This window comes from Pholcus phalangioides, unplaced genomic scaffold, assembly GCF_987345545.1.
Source record: "Pholcus phalangioides strain wild (caught in Gottingen) unplaced genomic scaffold, Ppha-v1.0 ptg000015l_1, whole genome shotgun sequence".
NCBI classification, from domain to species: Eukaryota; Metazoa; Arthropoda; class Arachnida; order Araneae; family Pholcidae; genus Pholcus; species Pholcus phalangioides.
The window spans coordinates 14,220,274-14,241,656 of NW_028301608.1; the positions used below are offsets into that span (position 1 = coordinate 14,220,274).

The window sequence follows — 21,383 nt, forward strand, 5'->3', positions numbered from 1 at the left end:
AATACTTCTAACGGATTCATCCAAGCACTGACTGTCCGTTGACTTTGCATTAACGTCAACGTGACCGTAATTCTAACCAGTAATGCATTTAAGTGGCTTTAGAGCTGATAGGCTCACTCTCTAGAGTCGAATCTGTTAATTGGATGAGTACGTGGCAGAGTTCGATCGAGCAAAAGCGTGATCGGACAGGTCGTAAGTTTGAGTAGCGTCAGCCATTACGTCGATCGAAACGAATTTATTCATAATATTTTGCGGGAAAAGTTTTCCCCCTTGAGCTTGAAAGAAATATTTAATTATTCAACTAAGAAACTTGTTCCTGTATGTTGGAGTGAAAATTTCCTGTACTGTATTCATACCTCTTTTACAGACTCAAAAATAGTTTTTGAGAAATAATGTAAGAATAAAACACATTTTACTCTCGGACATATGCGTCACAGAGTGAAGAAAAAAACAGTACACGTGAGCTTTTGATGTGAGCTTCGCAAACCTTCCAAAAATGTAAAAGCATATAGTTTCACCGCCTAAAATAACCATAGAAGAAAGTACGCCATCATATACCATGGTAGAAAAGACAAGCATAAAAAGTATTCTAAGCCGAGATTTTTATTTCATCATGCACCACACGGATGACTATTACTGCTCGGGAATGCAGTCAAATCCTCTTATAAAATCGCTCATTCACTTTTAACGTATAACGCGTAAGTTCATTCATAATAGTAGTACATATACATCATGCTATGTTTCGCGTACAGATAGCAGTATTCCTGCTACTCCTATTATTTATTCAGAGTATTCCTAGTTTAAATAATAGAGAAAAATCCAGAGTATTTCTCTTCCTCGGTTGTTTTTTAATTTAATTGTTCTCGTAGTTGGAGGAAAACCATTGATAGCTGCACAAAATCGGACAAAAAAATATTCTTGAAAAAAAAAGTTGGCATTTTACTCAGAAAGATTAGCGATTTCCACTGTGGATTATAATATGGATCAGTGAAATTTTAAAAGCCGCTTAAAGGGTTAAATATTCACGCTACCCCTTATAAAGTTCTCACGTAGGCCTACCCTCAGGAATCGCACACCATAGATTGAAAAAAACAACAACACTGTTCCAGACCACGGCTCTTTAGCGCTTTTCTTTCTCTTGACATCGGCAAAGAAAACTTACATTCTTACCCTTTTATTCGTTTTAGAGAATGCGACCAAGTCCTCATTACGAGTTGAACGAACGAAATCAATTTTGATTCCGATCGGGAAGAACATTCAACAACTGGGTTGATTCGAATCTAATTTCAAAACTGAAACAACTCAATTAGGACTGAATTCTACCTGCATTAGTCGAACTTAATGAACAAAGAGCAAAGACCGACTTCCCGTCGGCTACAGAAACTTCGCTGTTGTTCATGGGGGCGGGCTCAACGCGATGATTTCCACACAAGCATCTGCTTTCACAGACCTAATGAGACTTTCTAAGATGTTTTTGTTTTTTGCTTTTAACATCTTATCACATTTCGGACTGGCAATAATCACTAATTTGCTCGAAAGATCAGGTTTAAGAACACGATAAAAAGAGGTTTAGGCGTCGAGCGTAACTGCTGATTGAGAGTTAACAACCCTATTAGTATGCAGCAATTTGTCACTAACAAGAAAGAGGAGAGGTTATTTATTCTCATGCGTACGGGGTATCTTTTTTTAAAAAAAGAACAGATAGACATCTTCTATGAATAAACAATGGACACCAGAGATGCTCTATTATTTTTTGTTTTTTTATAGAAATAAAAACGAAACAAAATGTAATTGGGATTGTAGCATGTGGGAAAGAAAGTCATTTTCTCTTCTTTAAATATTTTTCTGTTATTTTCTACCAAAACCTCAGTGTCTTATATTAAAGCAAGTGCAAAAACTTTCTTCATGCAGTAAAAACACTAAAACAGAATTTCACTGGTGCAGTAAAGATTAAGTTACGAGACTAACGCTTAATTATTCTAAAGCCTATCTAATTAATCATATGACTCGACGTTTTGCACTGAGATACATACAGTGTAGAGACTTTTTTTTCGGGATTTTATGTGTGCCAAGGAAAACTTCAAAAGAAATTTTTCCTGGTTCCTGCTGGGGAAAAAACAATTAATTCTGTACATAAATTTGACGGTGTAAATATATAACCCATATAAACGTATATTAGGGTTATATTTTTTCTCTATATATTTTTGCTAAAATAAAAAACAAATATTACAGTAAGAAAAAAAACTTAAAGAAATAAACATACGATTTTGTTATGAAGGAGTGATTGGAATTTATTCGAGAAAGTAACCTGTGTGTGAAATTTAGACTTAAAAGTTAGAATATAACTAGGAAGTTATATTCCTAGTTATATTCTAATAATTAGAATATAACTATATTCTAATTATAGTATTTGGAGCATTATATTATAAGTATTGAGGAGCTTATTTTCGAAAGGAAACATTTCCACTTTTGCTAAATTTACAGTAGAAGTAAACTTTTGCTTTACAAAAGTAAAAAATAGCCCAGCAGGTAGGAATTGTAGAATATTTAAGTGCTATGTTTCTTAGTCAACATTCCTCCTGCTCAACATCCACATTTGAATTTTGGAAATGTTCAGTTTTGAAAGAAAATTAGTGGAAATATTACCTTTCGATCAAAATCGGAGCTGGCTAAGTCTGTAAAATTGGAAATTTCTACATGATCTGTTGCTTCCAGAAGGTTTTAACTAGCCCAGGCAGAGGTACCCTTACTGCTCTCTCGTCATTAACATAAGAAACACGATCATTCTACAGTGGAACCTTCCATAACGGACATTACCGTTGGAGGACACCTCCACTCCGGAACTGCTTAAGCGAGGGTGTAAGGGGATGCGGTGCAACCGCGCGGCAGGTTGTAAGGGGTGACAGCGTAGACTTTAGTTTAGTCAAAAATTTTTAAAAATTTCGCTTGGTAAAAATTCACATCACACAACGCCATTGACAACGGAGATGTTGAGAAAACCTGAGGGAATAGACAGGGCCTGAGACCGTGATACCAGAAGCACGAAAGCAATCTACCAGGAGTGGTTCGAGACGGAATCTCTACCCGTGCTGTTATTCGTTTTTTAGTGGCAGAAGAAGTTGGAGCTCTCTCTCTCTCGCGAAGTGCATCAGTAAACGAAGGCAGTGCTTGGTGAACATGCACTGCCACTGACTCGTGTGCAAGACTGGCACAAGCGTCTCTACTGTGCTGCACTCACTTTCCCGTAGTGGAGTTTCTCTGTACTAGGATTGCAAGCAGACTAGGATTGCTGTTCCCGTTTTTCAATAGATCGGGGCATGCCCACTTCACTGAAAACAGACCTAACGTTTATATATGACATGAATGTCGCTCTCCACTTGTTAATACAAGATATACGGAAGACTGGATGTTGTGAAGATATTTATTATTTCAGATGTGTTTTTTTTTTTTTTTTTTTTTTTTTTTAAGGAAGGAAAAAACTCATCTCTGCCTCCACCGGGAGTCGAACCCGGGTCCCTCGATTGCCGGACGAGTGCTCTGACCACTAAGCTACAGAGGAGATAGAGATTTTCCTTCGCTAGAGCGTGTATATGCCGAACGCTCTAGCGAAGGAAAATCTCTATCTCCTCTGTAGCTTAGTGGTCAGAGCACTCGTCCGGCAATCGAGGGACCCGGGTTCGACTCCCGGTGGAGGCAGAGATGAGTTTTTTCCTTCCTTAAAAAATAAACATCTGAAATAATAAATATCTTCACAACATCCAGTCTTCCGTATATCTTGTACTAACGTTTATAGCCGGTGACAACTCCTTCAACAGAAATTTCTGTCGAAAAAGAAATATTTTGCGCTGTGTGGAATGTATGTAATTTCATTTTTGTATGGTGTACAATTTTCATTCTGAATGATTGCATTGATAAACATATTTTTAATATAATTCATGCGTACATCTTTCTAATTTTAATACAAATTTCTAATTAAGTTGGATAACACTGAATGACCGTAGTGCGATAACAATGATCAAATAATGTTTTCCCCAGCCTCATCACTGTAAGTCCATATCCCTAAGAACGTGCCAATATATTATTTTTCTAACATGTGAGGAGGAGTGCACAGGGTTATTCTAAGTAAGGCGTGAGAATAGAAAGCATTGTGTGTGTGTGGAAAACTTTTGGGAACATGTTGAACATCTGCAGAATGATTTATCGAGCGACGCACAAATTTTTATTTAATGAATGGTGAGTGTAATGTCGAAACCTCTGAGAGATTTGTTTTTGTCAAACTCTTCTTCCTATGAAAACAATAATTTCCGAAAGTGTCTATTGTCCGAATTTGGTATTATTTGGACCTGTGTGTAGAGCGCACTCCACAATCTTCTGACTTTATATATACTATACTCACTATTCATCTGTTTACGTATAGAGTTATCAAATTTAAATTAAATTTAATAACTTCATTAAATTTCTGTCAAGTTACAGACAAAAATGAAAACTAAATGGCATGTATAAGAACTCACTTTTTATTTAATGAATGGTAAGTGTAATGTCGAAACCTCTGAGGGCGAAAAGGGAACCGGAACGCACTCCCGCCTTCTTGCCGATGTCTCTTATCGTGCGTTGTCTGTTTGAGTTGATTATATGATTTTACTTCTTTCACCAAAGCGTACGAGTTGATTTTTACCAGGTCGCGTATCATCATTCACAGATTCCCATCCCTCGCGGAAACGGTTATGCCAGTCCTGCATACCAATCAATGACCATGCATGTTCTCCGTACAATGCTTTCACTCGCCGATACACTTTGTAGAAACCAACTCCTTCTGCCACTGAAAAACGGATAACACCACGTTGCTCTTCTTTACTCGCAAACATTCCGCAGACACCAATGAAAAAGTAACAGATTGCTTGTTGGACGATACTATCGGCTGACCGCCAGCACATATCACGTGAAAATTCCGTGCGACTACCTAGGACAAGTAGGTCCGCAGTGTAGGTGTTGCATTCCTTATTTCCCGCTCTAAATCTGCGCAAAGTTTCGCCGCACTTATTCAAAATAAACCAAATTAAAGCAACAGTTCCGTTTTGATTTGATACACCCTTATATTTTTCGCTTTCAATAAGCGCGAATAGCAGACCTTACTTCAAAGGCGGTTGGCATGTCGACGTAGTTCAAAGTGGTGACTGTGTCCAAATTTACAACTGCATAGCTGTCAACTTTGGAGGATATAATTAGGAAGGTCCAAATTCAAACGCAGATCCAAATTCTGTATAAAAATTAATATAAAAGGGATTTTTGGGAAATGAGGTAGGCATTTTTCATTAATTAAAGCAAAATTGTAGAGATTTTCCCCCTTTGCAAAAACGTGACATCGTGCAAGACATCTCCGATCAGCGCCAAGCCACCAATCATCGCCAACCAGTAGGTTAAATTACCTGTTATTACTTTTTTCGACTCAAATCAAGATAACAAAAAAATTGCCATGGGCTCCACACTGTACATACAGAACTCAACGGGACACATGGTCAAAGCAAATCAAGTCATCTCGCCTATTTCGGATGTCGCACAGCCGCATTGACGCTGGCCGTTTGGTGAATTTTGTCTTTTCCCCCTGGAAATGAAACTTTTCCGTTATTCGAGACTATAGTGAGGATTTACATTATGTTTGTGACGTCATTTCGGGTTTTAAAAACTAAAGCACGTCTTTTTTTCCAAGTAAAGTCTTTGGGAATAATTTCCCCCCGTAAAAGTAGGAATTTTTTACAATTACAGTCGAAATTCGGGAGCTATAAGAATTTCTCGAGAATCCGGGAGACGGAGTAAAAATTCGGGAGCATCCAAAAAAATTCGGAAGACTTGGCGGCTATGCAATTGTTAGCGTTTTATAAATCATCAAACAATCGCTGTTTGAAAATTAGCCCTGGTATGATGACTAATGTCAATATTTCTCATGTACAAATTATAAAGCTTTACTATAAACAGAAAAAGAAAGACAAACATGTTCGTGAAAAATTATTTATTCGTCGAAAATTTCAGATAAAAGGTAACATGCATATAGTTTATAATAACAATTGAAAATTCAGAATTCCGATTGAGTAAAAATGGAAGAAAGCAATTTCAATAAATATAAGTATATTTTGAAGGAGAGGCTCAAAATGTATGCGTTTTAAAAGCGGAATTCAAATATTACATATAATAATTCTAAGATTTTAGTATACTAATATATATAAAGACTTCTCTCTCTCATAAATATTACTTACAGTAACAAACACACAGAACGAAGAATTTTCAAAAAACTTGTAAAATGACAGAATTCCGACGTAATTCGAGTGCTAAGAGAATCATTATTGCAATGCTCGTGAAAATACAGCGACTTCACATAAATGTATACAGTTTTTCTATGCTAAGATTATCTTAAAAGTTTCAAGGGATTAAAAAAAATTGTCCGAAACTACGATTATTATGAGATCAGAGAATATTGGCACGAATTTTCGCGGTGATTTTTAAAGAGAAATATAAAGATTGGAGGAATTCGATATCTCTTATAGACACGGAAAAGACATTTTTGAAACGTATGTCACATAAGAGAATAATTTTGATTAAAGTTTGATATTTTGGAATTACGTGAATGTAAAATTTTTCATGGAAATATGAACGAATCAATGTCATATTCTTTTTTGTACGATGACCTTTAGTACAGTCGAACTTGGTTAATTCGAAGTCCAGTCACAAATGACTACAAATTGCAATTTAATCATAAACATTCACATAGGATAATAATCATCATTTTCTGTATTAAAAACTTATCAGTTTACGAAACTTTTAATAATTTATAATTATAATAATTGACTTTAGATGCTTGCTACATTATTCCAATGTTCTGGAATCAACATCACTGCCGAATTTCTTGACTATGTTCAATGCCTGATTTTGCAGAAACAGATCATGATCATCCGTTACGGAACTGTTTCCCAAATTTTGCTTATCGTTTTTATGCTATCAAGGAAATATACTATCATCAACGTATCACAAAATCTGAACTTTCCGATACTTTCTGTATTCTTAATGACGACAAAAAGATTCAGATTTTGAATGTTACATCTTGACGCTATAGGTTGAAAAGCATAATCGGTATTAAGCGCCACAGTCTCGATGTGCTCTATCTGAACAAAACTAAAAAAAAAATGGGTATTAATTTATCAAAGAAAGGGTGTGGAAGAAAAAATAGAATTTTTAAACTTTTTTAACCACTAGAAGCCAACGAAGTCTGGCTTCTCGTAGAATTTCTCCACAAACTAAATTTCCTCATACAAAAATCGAAAAAAGTTCGAATTAAACAAGAGGTTTTGACGTAAAATTGGAAAACTTAAGGGGGAGTTCGTGAAAATTTGAGTTATCCAAAATTCGAATTAAACAAGTTGTACTACATTTGTTTCTCTTCGGGGAATATTTTCATGATAAAACAAAGGTATTTATTTTTTAGAAGAAAATGAATACTTAATTGGATAAAATGAATTTTTTGCGTTTCTTTTATTGCTGAAGGAAAGGTTATCTGAAAGTCTGGTCTACGTCCAGTGTAGTAGAAATCGCGGATCGATTTGAAACGCATTGCAGTATCTTTAACCCTTTAAGCGGCGCAGCAGAAATCACTAAGCCCCCTTCAAAATGCCATACCTTTTTTTAATGTAGGCTTTCTTCTGATTTTCAGCTGGCGCAAACTAAGGGGTGTAAGAAAAAGTGGTTTATTGAAAAAAAAAATCAACCTTACAAGATATCTGGTTTTGTCAATGCTAAAATAAGAGGCTTTCAAGGAGCCGAGATATTTCGTCAATGCCGCTGAAAGGTTTAACGACGAAAATTAGTTTAAAAGTTTGGAAAAACACACACCCCCTTAATTCCAACATGGGAAAGAAGCGTGGTACAAAAAAAATTATGTTGATTGTAAATTTGTAGAACATCATCGAATTATGAGAATCAACACCAAGAAACGGGAAACGCCGTTTTGACCGACTTTTTATATGTATATCACGGTTTTTTTTGTTCGCTTTATTTAGCTCTTCGCGCACGCTATGCATAACAAATACTATTATCAAGGAAACAGTTACTTTCCGGATATTATGCTGAGGTGAGCTCGGAAAGAAAAGTCATCACGTCTCCGCCGGGACTCGAACCCAGGCCCTCTTGCATACCGGGCAAGCATGCTACCATCTACACCACTGGAGACACATGAATCTGCCTTCCTAATTTCACGCACTGTGTCGTGAGGCGCTGAAGTAGAGGCAGTAGTAGCCTCTCTTAACTTCAGGAAATGGCCCCCGGGTGGGACGGTTCACGACACAGTGCGTGAAATTAGGAAGGCAGATTCATGTGTCTCCAGTGGTGTAGATGGTAGCATGCTTGCCCGGTATGCAAGAGGGCCTGGGTTCGAGTCCCGGCGGAGACGTGATGACTTTTCTTTCCGAGCTCACCTCAGCATAATATCCGGAAAATAACTGTTTCCTTGATATCTCTGACTGAGAAAAAAGCCATCTAAATCTTCCCAAATACTATTATGCCACTATAAGTTTGCGCTATCGAGGAAAAACCAGGGCACTATTAAAATTTCATACTCAAATTAACTTATGAAGAATATACAATTACAAAAAATACATCTTTGTCTTTCTTCTTCGTCCGTATTATCTGATTCAGACCGCTTCGGGAATCTTAACTTTCTCTTCCGGTAAATATAATGAAAGAAAATCATGTTTTCCCTTGTTAGAGTCTGCATCATAAGTCGCCTCAGCCTCAGATTTATTGTCCGAAATATCATTTAGTACAGAAAAACTAGCATTATTTTGTTCAAATGCATCCTTCTTCTAAGAGCCACACACTTCTACACACTTTGAATGGCCTGTGTTTCCTAGAAAACTTTTACAAATACAAATACAACGCCACAACAGGCAAATTGCCCAACGAGGTGGCTGACTTAAGAACATCATGGATCCCCGAGCGATTTTTTGGAGCCCTACCTACTACTACTACACCACACATGCACCCCCCCCCCACCCGCGGAACCCCCAACTAATCGGTACATGCGGGAATGTGCGTGTACGTGTAGTGAAACCTGACGTGAAGTTTTTTGTTTCTCTGTAATGCTTGTTATGTGTAGTGCTGCCATCTGCCGCCAGTTTTTCTAACTATGAGTGAAGTGTTATGATTGAATGATTTATCGTTGTAGGACTGTTGCTCTCTGTGGCGAGACTTTTTTTAACGGGGAGATCGGCTCGCATTTGCGCCTTGAAGCAGATGGTGGCACGAAGAGAGGTATGAATTGCCCAACTACAACAAAAACTTGCCAGGTGAACGATTAGGAAAAAAAAGTTTCCTCAACTTTGACAACAGAAGCTATAGCTAAATAATATACAGTGTTTTGATTGGGTATTTATGCTGTCCCTGCCAATAGATATTTTAGATTGCCCAGTAACACGATGCGGAACAAAGTGCATTATTTCATTTATTTTTTCTTATTGATCTGTTACTACTGAATATATGCGATGAGTTGTATGCCATCAGTAAATGATAGAGAATAAATCTAAAAAAGCAAAAGTTTACAACGCCCACCACAAGGAGAAAACATCTTGGCCGTTCTAGGTATGAGCGTCGATATATCCCGAACGAAACCTTCAAAGTTTTCAAATTTTTGTACACAGACACAAGTTCAGAAATAATGAAAAGTTACAAAAACGGAGTGTGTAAGTTAAATACTGTCGAGATTGTAGCGTTTTCAAAATCAAAAACCGTCAAAATGACTGCTACGGCCTTTCTAGTGTTAAAAGATTAACCTCGATTGTAGCACTTGGTTATAAGAGAGAAATTTCGCGGAATCTTAGATGTCGTTACAACCGAGTTTGGCTATTAGTAAAATGTTTATGCTTATGTTATGTTGTTGTTTTTTTTTATAGTTTTGGGGATGCTAATCACTGGAAAAATAATCAAAAAATTCAATTACGTCCAGTTTTTGAGATAAAGTGAAAATTAAATTTCAGTATAATGCATAGACAAAACACATTGAAACTATGCGTTATAAACAAATATAGTAAATCATTTCCAAAGATATTCCAGTGAATTTTTAGGGTGATTTTGGGGTATTGATTCCGAATCTGCATCGGTTTTTGTCAGATGGGCTCTACTTTTTCAGATGAAGTGAAAATCTAATTTCAATGGACGCAGCATTCACACACGCAGCATACAAATCTCATTGAAACCTTGCGATATGAATAAATACAGTAAATCATTGAGACAAAGATATATGATTGATTTTAGGGCCTACCATTATATGATGACAAAGCTAGGATATAAATGTGAAGTACGTTATCACCTCATAAACAAATACAACTCGTAGATATCGACCGACATAAAATATCACCTCAAATATTTATTTGATAATGAAAATAAATATTCCAAACCATTTGGATTTCGATTCAAAATTCATGAAATCGTTTTGTGAGATAGAAAAAAAAAAAAGGATTACATTTTTGGAATCAGCAATGAAAATAATAGAAAAATCAGTTATATATATGGAAACTAAAAAACTTTCAAACAGTTAGACCTGTGTAAACACAAAAAAACCCCCATTGCAATCGATTTACAGACGTATAAAGCCTTTTTGTCGATTATTCATAATTTGATAATGCTCTACACACAACTGTGTAATTGACATTTCTCTTCTACATCGTTTCATTTTTGAGTTAGATACACCAACTTCTAAATTACGCAGACTAGGAATGCTGTTCTTGTTTTTCAATAGATCGGGGCATGCCCACTTCACTGAAAACAGACCTAACGTTTATAGTCAGTGACAACTCCTTCAACAAAAATTTCTGTCGAAAAAGAAATATTTTGCGCCGTATGGAATGCATGTAATTTCATTTTTGTACGGTATATAATTTTCATTCTGAATGAATGAATTGATAAATATATTTTTTAATATAATTCACGCGTACATCTTTCTAATTTTAATACAAATTTCTAATTAAGTTGAATACCATAAAAAAATTTGAAAATTACATTTTTTTAAAATTCAGAAATTTTTATTTCTAAGAAATTGTATATTTAAAAAAACTGGCAATGCATACTTTATTCACGCTCGGTAATTGCCGCATATTTTCTAAAATATGAGTAATTTTGTATTTTTATCAAAGCAAAAGAATATACAGATATAACCAAAACAAAAACAACCAACAAATTCTTAAATTGTTTTTTCTTCATTTTAAATTATTCTAAAATTACATACCAACAAATTCTCATAATTCTAATATAATACCGATAAGAAATCGATAGGAACTGTGAGAGAGTAAATACATACTGAAAAGATATTCACATTATTATAAAAAGATCGTGTAATTAATTTTTTAAAATGTAGACGAATAGTGGAATTTACTAGCAAGAATAGTCAACGAGTAACAAGAAAAATTAGAAAAATCTTTTTGAAATTTAATTAAATACTTTCGTATTTGCTTGATATAATCATTATGGACGCCATTACATGCACCATTTCCCCTGAATAATTAAGTTCGAACATGGAAGTAATGACCATAATTATGCTTAAAAAACACTATTAAATGACTTTCAAAGTATATAATACTGATGCATGTAGGCATTATAAGAGTGAAGAAAATTAAATATTTGCTATCAGATGCTTCGTGACTGTATAATATTTTGGCACTGATTAATAAATATTTTCAAATGGAATTACACTTTGATGTGTAATCACTTTCTTCTTCTTCTTCTCTTCTCTCATTAAGGCATTGAATCGATTCTTTTCAATAAAACTTCTATAAGAGAAGAACGATAACGCAATTTATATAACAGTCTGTTGAAACGTTTGAGAAATCATGTATTTATTACTACAATGAATAAATACATGGTTATACAATAATACATTACTTAAAAGGATAGATGCCCGAATAAATATTTTACATGTCCGTGAAATATTAGCACTGGATTTACTTGAAAAAATTAGAAAGCAAATTAATTAATTTGCGTAAAAAATATCAAAAAAAGGTATAATTTTTTAAAATCGAAAATTCAAAAGGAAGTTGTGGTCGAAAATAAAAAATCTAAAATTAATCAAACTGCTAATTACAATTTTGCGTGATGTTGGCTTTGAAAAAGGTCACCAAGTTACAATTTACCTCGATTACAGATTCTGAACCGATTTAAGGTATGGGACCGAACTTTGTCAGGTGCGCGCGTACAATAAGGTATTCAGATCACTAGCTACGACTGAAAAACCCCAGTTCAAATCCTTGATAAACACCGGGACATAACGCAAAATCACTAATAAAAACCGGGACAACTTGCAAAATAAACATTCTGAGGGCATTATCCTCTTCACACCTTAGCCAAAACTATTGACTGATTTGTAGTTATTGTGTTATGTATGTCAAAATGCCTTTTGAAAGAAAAAAAAATAATTTGAGCCATATACTGTATTTACTAGGACCGCTTCAGTTTGCACATATGCATACCTCAGAACTTGATAGAAAAGAACCATATTTAAAACCATTAAAAATGAGTGTACATATCTGGAGCGAAGAGGTCATAGTGTCGAATGGTAAGGCAATATAGATGAAATTATTGTCTGAGGCTTTCATGGAAGGCATTAAATGACTTACAAGCGGTTTCTGGGCTATTAGACCATGGTCTAAGGCATTTTCTTCCTAACGTTTCGCCCACATCTGTGGCAGGCATCTTCTGAGGTTAAACGGACGTAGGTTTCTGCGACAAGCGCGAACCCTTTCTCGAGGGCTTATATCGAAACATTTCCTCATTCAAGAAGTTTTCTCCCATACAGCATTTTTTTTGTGAATTATGACTATTTGTTTCCTAATATGCCATACCTTCCTGTAATAACGCCGTAGCTCATACAGCTTATTTTTAGCTCTTGTGACTAATTAACACTGCCTCACATTCAATAATTTTTTTTCGGACATTCTGTGATAGGTTGTAATAAGTTTTCTATGACACTTTTGATACAGGGGAAGTTCTTTTTATACTTCAGGATAATTTCTAATTTTTAATTAGTATTTAAAAATTCTCAATGAGAACTTAAGAGGTAAGAAAAACGTTACAAAATTTAGTTTCATTCAGATTTTTGTCATTGAATGAAAAAATTACGCATGGGTTTTACGAAGTGTCTGGAGTGAGAAAAGACGTGACACGCGCGTCTTTTTTATGTTTGCGGCTTACATTTACCATTAGTTATGGTAAAATTGAGGAGTTGAAATGGAAAACCATGTGTGCCAAAATGTGAATAATATAGATTTTGTCTGAGCTGAATTAGAATAGCAAGATAGCAAAGATAGCAAGAACTGGATTTGTCAAGTATTACTGTACTCTTATTTCATTTTTTACGCTCGTATTGTAAGTGCCCTACTTACCAAGCAAACTAGTTTTCTTTTTTTAGTAAAAATGATATTTTTGGCACTAAAAAATTTTATCACTTTTTCTAGTATTAGCAAGCCATTCCGTTCTGGCTCCTTGATTTTTAAGAACTTTCAGTTGTATACTTGAAAAACAAGTCCTAAAAAATTCAAATGATGTTTATTACTTTTGTATGCAATAATGTTAGTGCTACTGCGCAGGGCCGCCCTTATCAGACGCGGGGGAAAGGTGCAAAAATAATTTCGGGGCTTCTTACCTCAGATTTAATATATTTTGTGGGAGAGAAGAATCGGCAATACAAAGATTTATGCATTATCACAAATATGCAGGAATGCTGAAAAATATCCACTCACCGATGAAAATTCAAAAATTAATCAAAGAAAAAAATCCCAGAATTTATGAAAATTCAGAATTAATGAGAAAATAATTCCATAATTGATAGAAATTCAGAATTAATAAGAGAAATAGTTCCAGAATTGATGAAAATTTCACAATGGATGAAATTCCCAGAATCAAATCAATTGAAGTTCAGAGACACCTTGTTTACTACAAAAAAAAGTATTTTTGATACATTGTATATTTTTTTCATTTCTATTACCGTAAGTGCGGGGGGCCCTACAAACCTCGGGGCCCGCACTTGTCACATACCCTCATGGGCGTTTCTGCGCATGCTCGGATTCGCAATTATAGCCCCTGTAGCAGAGAAGTTACACTTTCATCAAGCTAGCTCACTCTTGCATATTCCTACAACTAAATCGTATCTAATTAGGCTTACCAAACATGAGTGCACGTTCCTGTACATTTTTATAAGTCGCCATTTTTATTCTGCTGTTTCAGAGATGTGTCATACGTTGGCACGTTCGGACAAGTTGTTATTTTCCTTGAAAAACAGAAAAATGTCGCTTGTGATACGTAGAACATACATAGATATAAAATATACAGGTGAAAAACTACGTACTTCCATAGGCTGACGAAATAAACCACTTCCTCCCATGAAAAATATAGCGAACTGTATTATATACAGAAAATAACAAGGTTGTGCTATATACAACTATATAATGATAAGATAAGACTTTTTATGTAATGCAAATTTATGCATGGTTTGTTAAATATTCACACAGCTCTTTTTTACCTAGCTAGTAATTACAGCTTAAATGAGTCGCAAAACCTTTGCATATTTTAGAAATTGTTGTTTTCAAAAGAAAAATATAGCGAACAAAAAAAAAAAAAATGAATAATAACCTGAGGGTTTTCTTGGGATTACGACGCGAAGCATAAGACGCATATTTCTCGCAGTCCATGCTCTCCTTGAAAGGATGCGAAAAGGAATGCTTCTTCAGCATGCTCTTGATTAGAACCTGTAATTATTGCCAGGGTTATAATCAAGTTACAAATATGAATAAATTTCATTAAAACACTTTTGTACAATGGGGAGAAAAGTATTCATTGATAAATACGGGAATGTGAAAATTTATTTATTTTATGCAGCTGCGGTGCAGCATACACCAATACCGAGAGAAACGTACTTAGTTACCCACCAGAAGAACCACCGTGATGGCGAATCAACGCCAGGGGACCCTGCCCCCGGACGAGATATCTTCCAGCCCAGCTTCGTGGAGTCTGGAACAAAGTGTGTGTGTACTTAACAGTCTGAGTGTGTATCTAGAGTTGCGTCTACTTTTTCAGTGCTGCCATGTATATTTCAAATTGTGAGTAAAGTGTAATGATTGAGTGTTTGCACCATTGTAGGCCTGTTGCTCTCTGTGGGAAAGAAGTGGAAAATCGCGAGATACCGAGTATAGTGTGAACGTCCGTTCGGCCTGCGCGCCAATATTCTATCAAAAATGTATAAATAAAAGGTATGTTATTTTAATTCCGCAATTATGTCTTAAATCATCAAATATAATCACCTCCTTCAGCCAACGACCAACCAGCGCACAGCGTTTTTTTGGATATTATTTCAAACGTTCGTTAGACCTCTCGAATAATCCCCAGCTGACCATGAATTTTTTTCCACGTGGATCCTAGACCACAAATATATTTTTTGGATGACAATAGCCGATGGATATTTCGCATGTGATATCTAGACCACAGGTCATTTCCAAAATGATTACTACCATGGATATTTCCCAGTTGATAACTATCAATAGATTATAATCTGTCTAAATGATGTATGCTTCTGGAGATGATTTCTAGACCCATGCATATTTTTCAGATGATTCTTAAATAATGGATTTTTTTCAGATGATATCTAGACCATGGATATTTAGCAAATGATATCTAGACCATGGATATTTAGCAGATGATGTCTAAACTGGTGTTATTGAACCGCTGGACCATGGACCGGTGCCGGATCGTGAGAATTTCCTGCCGGTCCGTGAAACATTTCGACCAATTCATATAGCCGCTACATAATTTTAAAAATTTAATAAATATTACACCATCTGAATATTAGTTTTTATTTCTGTCTCACTTTTTCCCGGTCCGTAAATTATTTTTCCTATTTATTTATTTATTTTTTTGGTGGTCCGCAAATTATTTCTTTCATTTCCGCCGGTCGCAGTTGTGAAAACGTTGAAGAATACTGTTCTAGAGTCTAGACCGTACATATTTCCCAGATTATTTCTACATTATGAATTTTTTCGAATTATTCTTAGGCAATATCGTTGCCTATGGTCTAGAACAGTGTTCTTCAATATAATGAACATTTTCCTTCCGAATCAGAGACTATGAATGTTTTCGTGTGATTTCTTAGACATAATGGACATTTTCAATGCGCTGTTTGTATCAAGGGCATTACCCGGATGATTCCTAGAACATGTTTGTTATTTTGAGGGTTTAATAGAACAGTGGTACTGTTTTAAGGATTTCCTAAAGCACAGAAGTTATTTTAAGGACTTCGCCAGATCTTAAAGATTGAGAAACGCTGACCAAATGCAAAAAAAGAAGACACTTTATTTGCAACTTTACCAAAGTATCCAGCTTCGGAACGGGTCTCATACAATTATTGATTTCCTCTTCTGTGACTTCAACTGTGTCCACGTCCTGCTGAGGAAGAGGACGCGTATCGTTCTTGGTCACCCACACGTGCCTCTGTTTATATCGACGAGCAAAACAAAATAGAAAAAAAAAATCGGATTAACGATCGATCTAGCTCAATGACACTTTTCTAGAACAAGAATAAATGTACAGGAAAAGGAAAAAAAAACAACAAAATTTCTAGTGCTCTAATGGATAAAAATCAATGTAAAAATTGGGATGTAAAAAAAAGACCGATAAAAACATAATAATTTACCTTGACGTCCTTCAATTTGACACGCAGATCGGGATCTTTCTCTAACATAACTCCTAATAGATCTTTTAGCTCGTCACTGACGCATGGCCTGGAAAAATGACATCAAGTTACGGACCATGAACATTTAGAAATAGCATATTTCATTTAGAGATGTATAAATTGAATAAATACAGTGAAACCTCTCACATCTGTATTTCTCTTTATGCCCCTTTGAATATACCATGGCTCCTTTTTTACTTGATTGTCCCCCCGAGGCCTATTTAAAAACTTCTAGGCCCTAGAATATTCTAAACAGGACCTGGGGCATACATGCTCACCCCTATTTCCCGCGAGCCACATTTGGCTCTTGCAATCATCTGATGTGACCCGTGACCTCAAACCAAATTTTTGTAAAAAATGGACTAAATCATTGTTCATACAAGTATTGCTTGATTTAAATAGTGGTTATCCCACATTACGCTCACTGTGAATGCCAATTAGGCCGCGGTTAAAATGCTACTGAATTCCATCATAGATCCTATGTGAATAGATGATCATGATTTTTCATTCTAAAATTTTCCTATATTGCTTTATAAAAATTTATAAGCATTGTAAAATCATGAACTTTTCATTCGGTTGCCATCCGCAGATTAAACCACTCAAGTGGCCCACGATGCAATTCCAGATCAATTTTTCTACCTGCGGGCATAGTCGTAACTAGCCATTCCCGTGTGCAAGAATTTGCATTATGGGCACCCCTTCCAAGTAGGCCCTGTGCGGGTTCCCCTGTTGTACCTGCCTAGTTGTTACGGCACTGCCTGCGGCACATTTCTAGATCACTCAAGTAGCTCGCACTCACCAGAAGGTTGAGCATCCTTGTCCTAGGGACTCAAAGTTACGAACCACTACTGCACTATTAGTTCATTTGCGCCCCCTCCCTATATAAATGTCTGCCTGTTATCATTACACGTCGATAATGGAGCGGGTTTTTACGTACTGTATATAGAGCGGAATAATCCGCTCTCGTTATATGGAGAACACTCATCTCATTCGCTGATTAAACCCCTTACGGACGCAAATGGGCTTAGGGGCTACCTCTTCAGAGGGCTGGTATTTTTCAGGAATGAAGGTTGGCCTTCTAAGAGAGGTTATACTATACACACATGCTCAATAGTCGATACTCACTCGGATGGAAAATGCAGTGGATTTGACCGGATCTTAGTGTACAGAGCTAAGACGTTGGAATCCTCGTAGGGTACGCAACCATATACCAGAGAATAAAGACTCACTCCCATTTGCCAGATATCAAGAGCCTGTTAAATTAAAAAAAAGTGTCAAAGTACAGGATTATCGAAATTAAACTTCTCCAACTCAGAGGATCGTGGAAAATCATTCTACTGGGATCCAAACGCCACCAAAGTCACACAACTTTGTAAAAAATGTTATATATTTTTTAATGGAAAGGGTTTTCTCCCGATTTTCAGCAGGTACAAATAAATGTATCGGGAAACTAACTTGACAAAATATATCTAGGCTTTGTGAATGATAATATAAGAGACTTTTGAGGAGGCGAGGTATTCAATCACTGAGAGGGTTACATGAAAAAAAATTCACCAAAAAATAAGAGGCTAAATAATTTTTTTTTGAATGGCCGGCTGGCAATGGTTAGCGCGATAGTCTTCGGCTGTGCAGGTCTGGTATTCGAATCCTGGTTCGGGAATGAATGTTTACTGACACACTAAGAAATTCACTTGTCAGATAGATCTCTTGGGAATACGTGGGGATCATATTTGAAAAAAAGGTCATTATACAGTATTCTTGTTGGTTTTCAACAATGCTTTCCTGTTCAATCTTGTTTTTTCACTGGGCGCGGTAGCTCGATAAGACACTCTACTAAAGGATGTTTAGAGGTGTCGCGAGTTCGATACCTGGTTCATCCTTGTCAGAAACTCTCCTGACACAGGGGTACAACAGAAACGGGGACATGTCCAAAGAAAAAGATTACTACCGCACGGAGTCCCACACCAAAGGGTTAGCGCACCAACTTCTAGGTTTGGGCAATGGCTTAGCTTAGCTGGCCTAGGATTGGCGTGGGCTCAATTAGCCCACGTGTGCAGAAAATGAATAACCGTAGTGCGACAACAGTGATCAAATAATGTTTTCCACAGCCTCATCACTGTAAGTCCATATCCCTAAGAACGTGCCAATTTATTATTTTTCTAACATGTGAGGAGGAGTGCACAGGGTTATTCTAAGTAAGGCGTGAGAATAGAAAGCATTGTGTGTGTGTGGAAAACTTTTGGGAACATGTTGAACATCTGCAGAATGATTTATCGAGCGACGCACAAATTTTTATTTAATGAATGGTGAGTGTAACGTCGAAACCTCTGAGAGATTTGTTTTTGTCAAACTCTTCTTCCTATGAAAACAATAATTTCTGAAAGTGTCTGTTGTCCGAATTTGGTATTATTTGGACCTGTGTGTGTAGAGCGCTCTCCACAATCTTATGACTTGACAGAAATTTAAATTTGATAACTCTATATGTAAACAGATGAATAGTTATGTATTTTATTATTATGTATTTTAATATATAAATTCTCTCATTCAATTGTATATTTTCACATTACTTACATACTCTGTATCTTCTCATTATTGAATTTTGTATATACACATATATTTCCCAATTGAATTTGCATATTGAACTTGACCTGCATATGATGTACATTTGAAAAAGGTGTTAAAAAAAAAGAGCGAGAAGAGACTCTTTTTAAACTTTGGATTGTTTTGCTTACATAAAATTTGTCAATAGTAAATCCCCATTAATTTCTGATGCACTGAGTTGAAACAGAACTTTATTACCTGTATTGCATTTTTGATGTTATTGCTGGGGTTTTTTGCGTCACGACTCCCATGTGATGTTTTTTCCCCCATTCCACTTCGAATAGATGTTGCTAGCTGCAGATTGTGTGACCTGCTTCTGTGATGACATTTGCCTGCTTATAGCCAGATCATGACTTTTAACCAATTTGACCAGTTCTTTTTACATACACTACACATTCATGCAAACACATATCTATCTACAAACATGTACACATTTTCTTCTTCACAGGCCTTCTTGGCCAGTTTTTATGCCGGCAGAGTTGGCCCTCGCGGGCTGGGAATCGGCTCAAAGTTCAATTCTAGTCTGAGTATAGTATATATAAAGTTACAGACAAAAATCAAAAAGAAATGGCATGTATAAGTACTCACTTTTCCACTGTATCGTGTTCTTGTTCCTGCATGCACAACAGAAACAAAAATCCAGTTTAGACATATACCGCTAAAAATGCAATCATTCGCATGCATTTGAGTTGTATTTTGCTTTTGTAACTCAACAATATTAAATAAATTTCCAAATTTGTGAATAATTTCCCGTATTTAAAATACAAGTTGTCTCAAAAATTTGTAAATACATGTGCATTTTAAAAATTTTTGAAAATTGAAAGCATTGGTATATTTTTGAATGCGGTTTGGAAAAAAGTTGGAAAGAGAAGAATTTTTTTTGGTACAAAAAATTTAGTTCAAATTTTAATTGATAGAGAGCGCTGCATGAAAGCGAATCACTGAAAATATGCAAATCAGCGTCCTATAAAATGCAGAGTATAAGATTAAAAGCTCATTTTTGAATTTTCCTGCTACGGGAGCTTACAAAAGGTTTTCATTGTGATGTTGATCATCGGTGGACAAAGCACTGTTGTTGAAATTGATTTACCTCAGCCACGAATTTGAAGGAAGAGGTTCAGGTCCAATCACCAATGATTTACTTTGGTGCAGCGCTCTATATTGACAAAAATTCGAACTCATTTTTCCTGTATAAAAAAAGAAAGAAAGAAGAAGAAATCCCCCCTTTTCATAAGAATAACTTTTTCGCAAATTGCATTCAAATATACCTATTCCTTGAATATTTATGAATTTTTTAACTATTTACGAATTTATGGGACAAAACCCACTTTGTTCAATTAAATTTAAAACTGTTATTCAAGTACCACACATTCACACACGACCAGTGTGTCATTTCAAATGAAAAATGTCAGAATAAAAAGTAACTTTTAAATACCGTAATTTCACATGACTATGGTACGAGACCACAATTATGGTCCAAACACCCGTGCTCACTAAAACATCGGTAACCGCAATGCTAACAACATCTAGTGAGCTACTTAATTACTAAATCAAAGAGCATAGATAGTGTAATATGGAGATGTGGTTAGGACGCCTTTTCTCCGATACTTTCCCGCGAATCAGCTGTTAGTTGGTGGGTTATGTTTTTCACGTTATCTTGTCAGCTGCAAACTTACTCGGCTACAAGTTACTACAACAAGCTGTTCTGCGCTATTCCTGTTATGTATTACAGGTAATTTAGTATCTACATATGTTTGATAAAAATATTTACTTTTGCGTGCGCATAAAAATAATTATAGGAAAATAATAGAAAATTGTACTATGGTCCAACCACCGTAGCATCGCTCGCGTGGAATTGGTAATTTGAAAATTACTCGTTGATGAGTTACATGGTTATGTTACATTACGTCGATCATTACATGGGATGATTCCCCCATGTAACATTTGACTCATGACCCCCTTAGGGGATGAATTTTCAGAAATCCCGTCTTAGTGGGTATTATTCCCCGTATAGTGGGCTTCAGGATTTCAG

At 35.8% G+C, this 21,383-nt stretch overlaps 1 protein-coding gene across 1 annotated transcript in view; it reads right to left on the reverse strand.

Annotated features, from left to right (window-relative positions):
• Positions 1-9,908: 9,908 nt before the first annotated feature.
• Positions 9,909-21,383, reverse strand: part of LOC149075497 (calcium/calmodulin-dependent protein kinase kinase 1-like) — a 113,815-nt gene continuing 102,340 nt past the window's right edge. The window contains exons 12-18 of the mRNA XM_089242863.1: positions 19,940-19,965; positions 17,876-18,003; positions 16,712-16,799; positions 16,387-16,509; positions 14,659-14,774; positions 14,192-14,296; positions 9,909-11,804 (exon numbers count right to left, since the gene is read on the reverse strand). Coding sequence (XP_089098989.1) covers positions 14,221-14,296; positions 14,659-14,774; positions 16,387-16,509; positions 16,712-16,799; positions 17,876-18,003; positions 19,940-19,965 — 557 coding nt within the window. The 3' untranslated portion in view covers positions 9,909-11,804; positions 14,192-14,220. The remainder of the gene's footprint in view (positions 11,805-14,191; positions 14,297-14,658; positions 14,775-16,386; positions 16,510-16,711; positions 16,800-17,875; positions 18,004-19,939; positions 19,966-21,383) is intronic.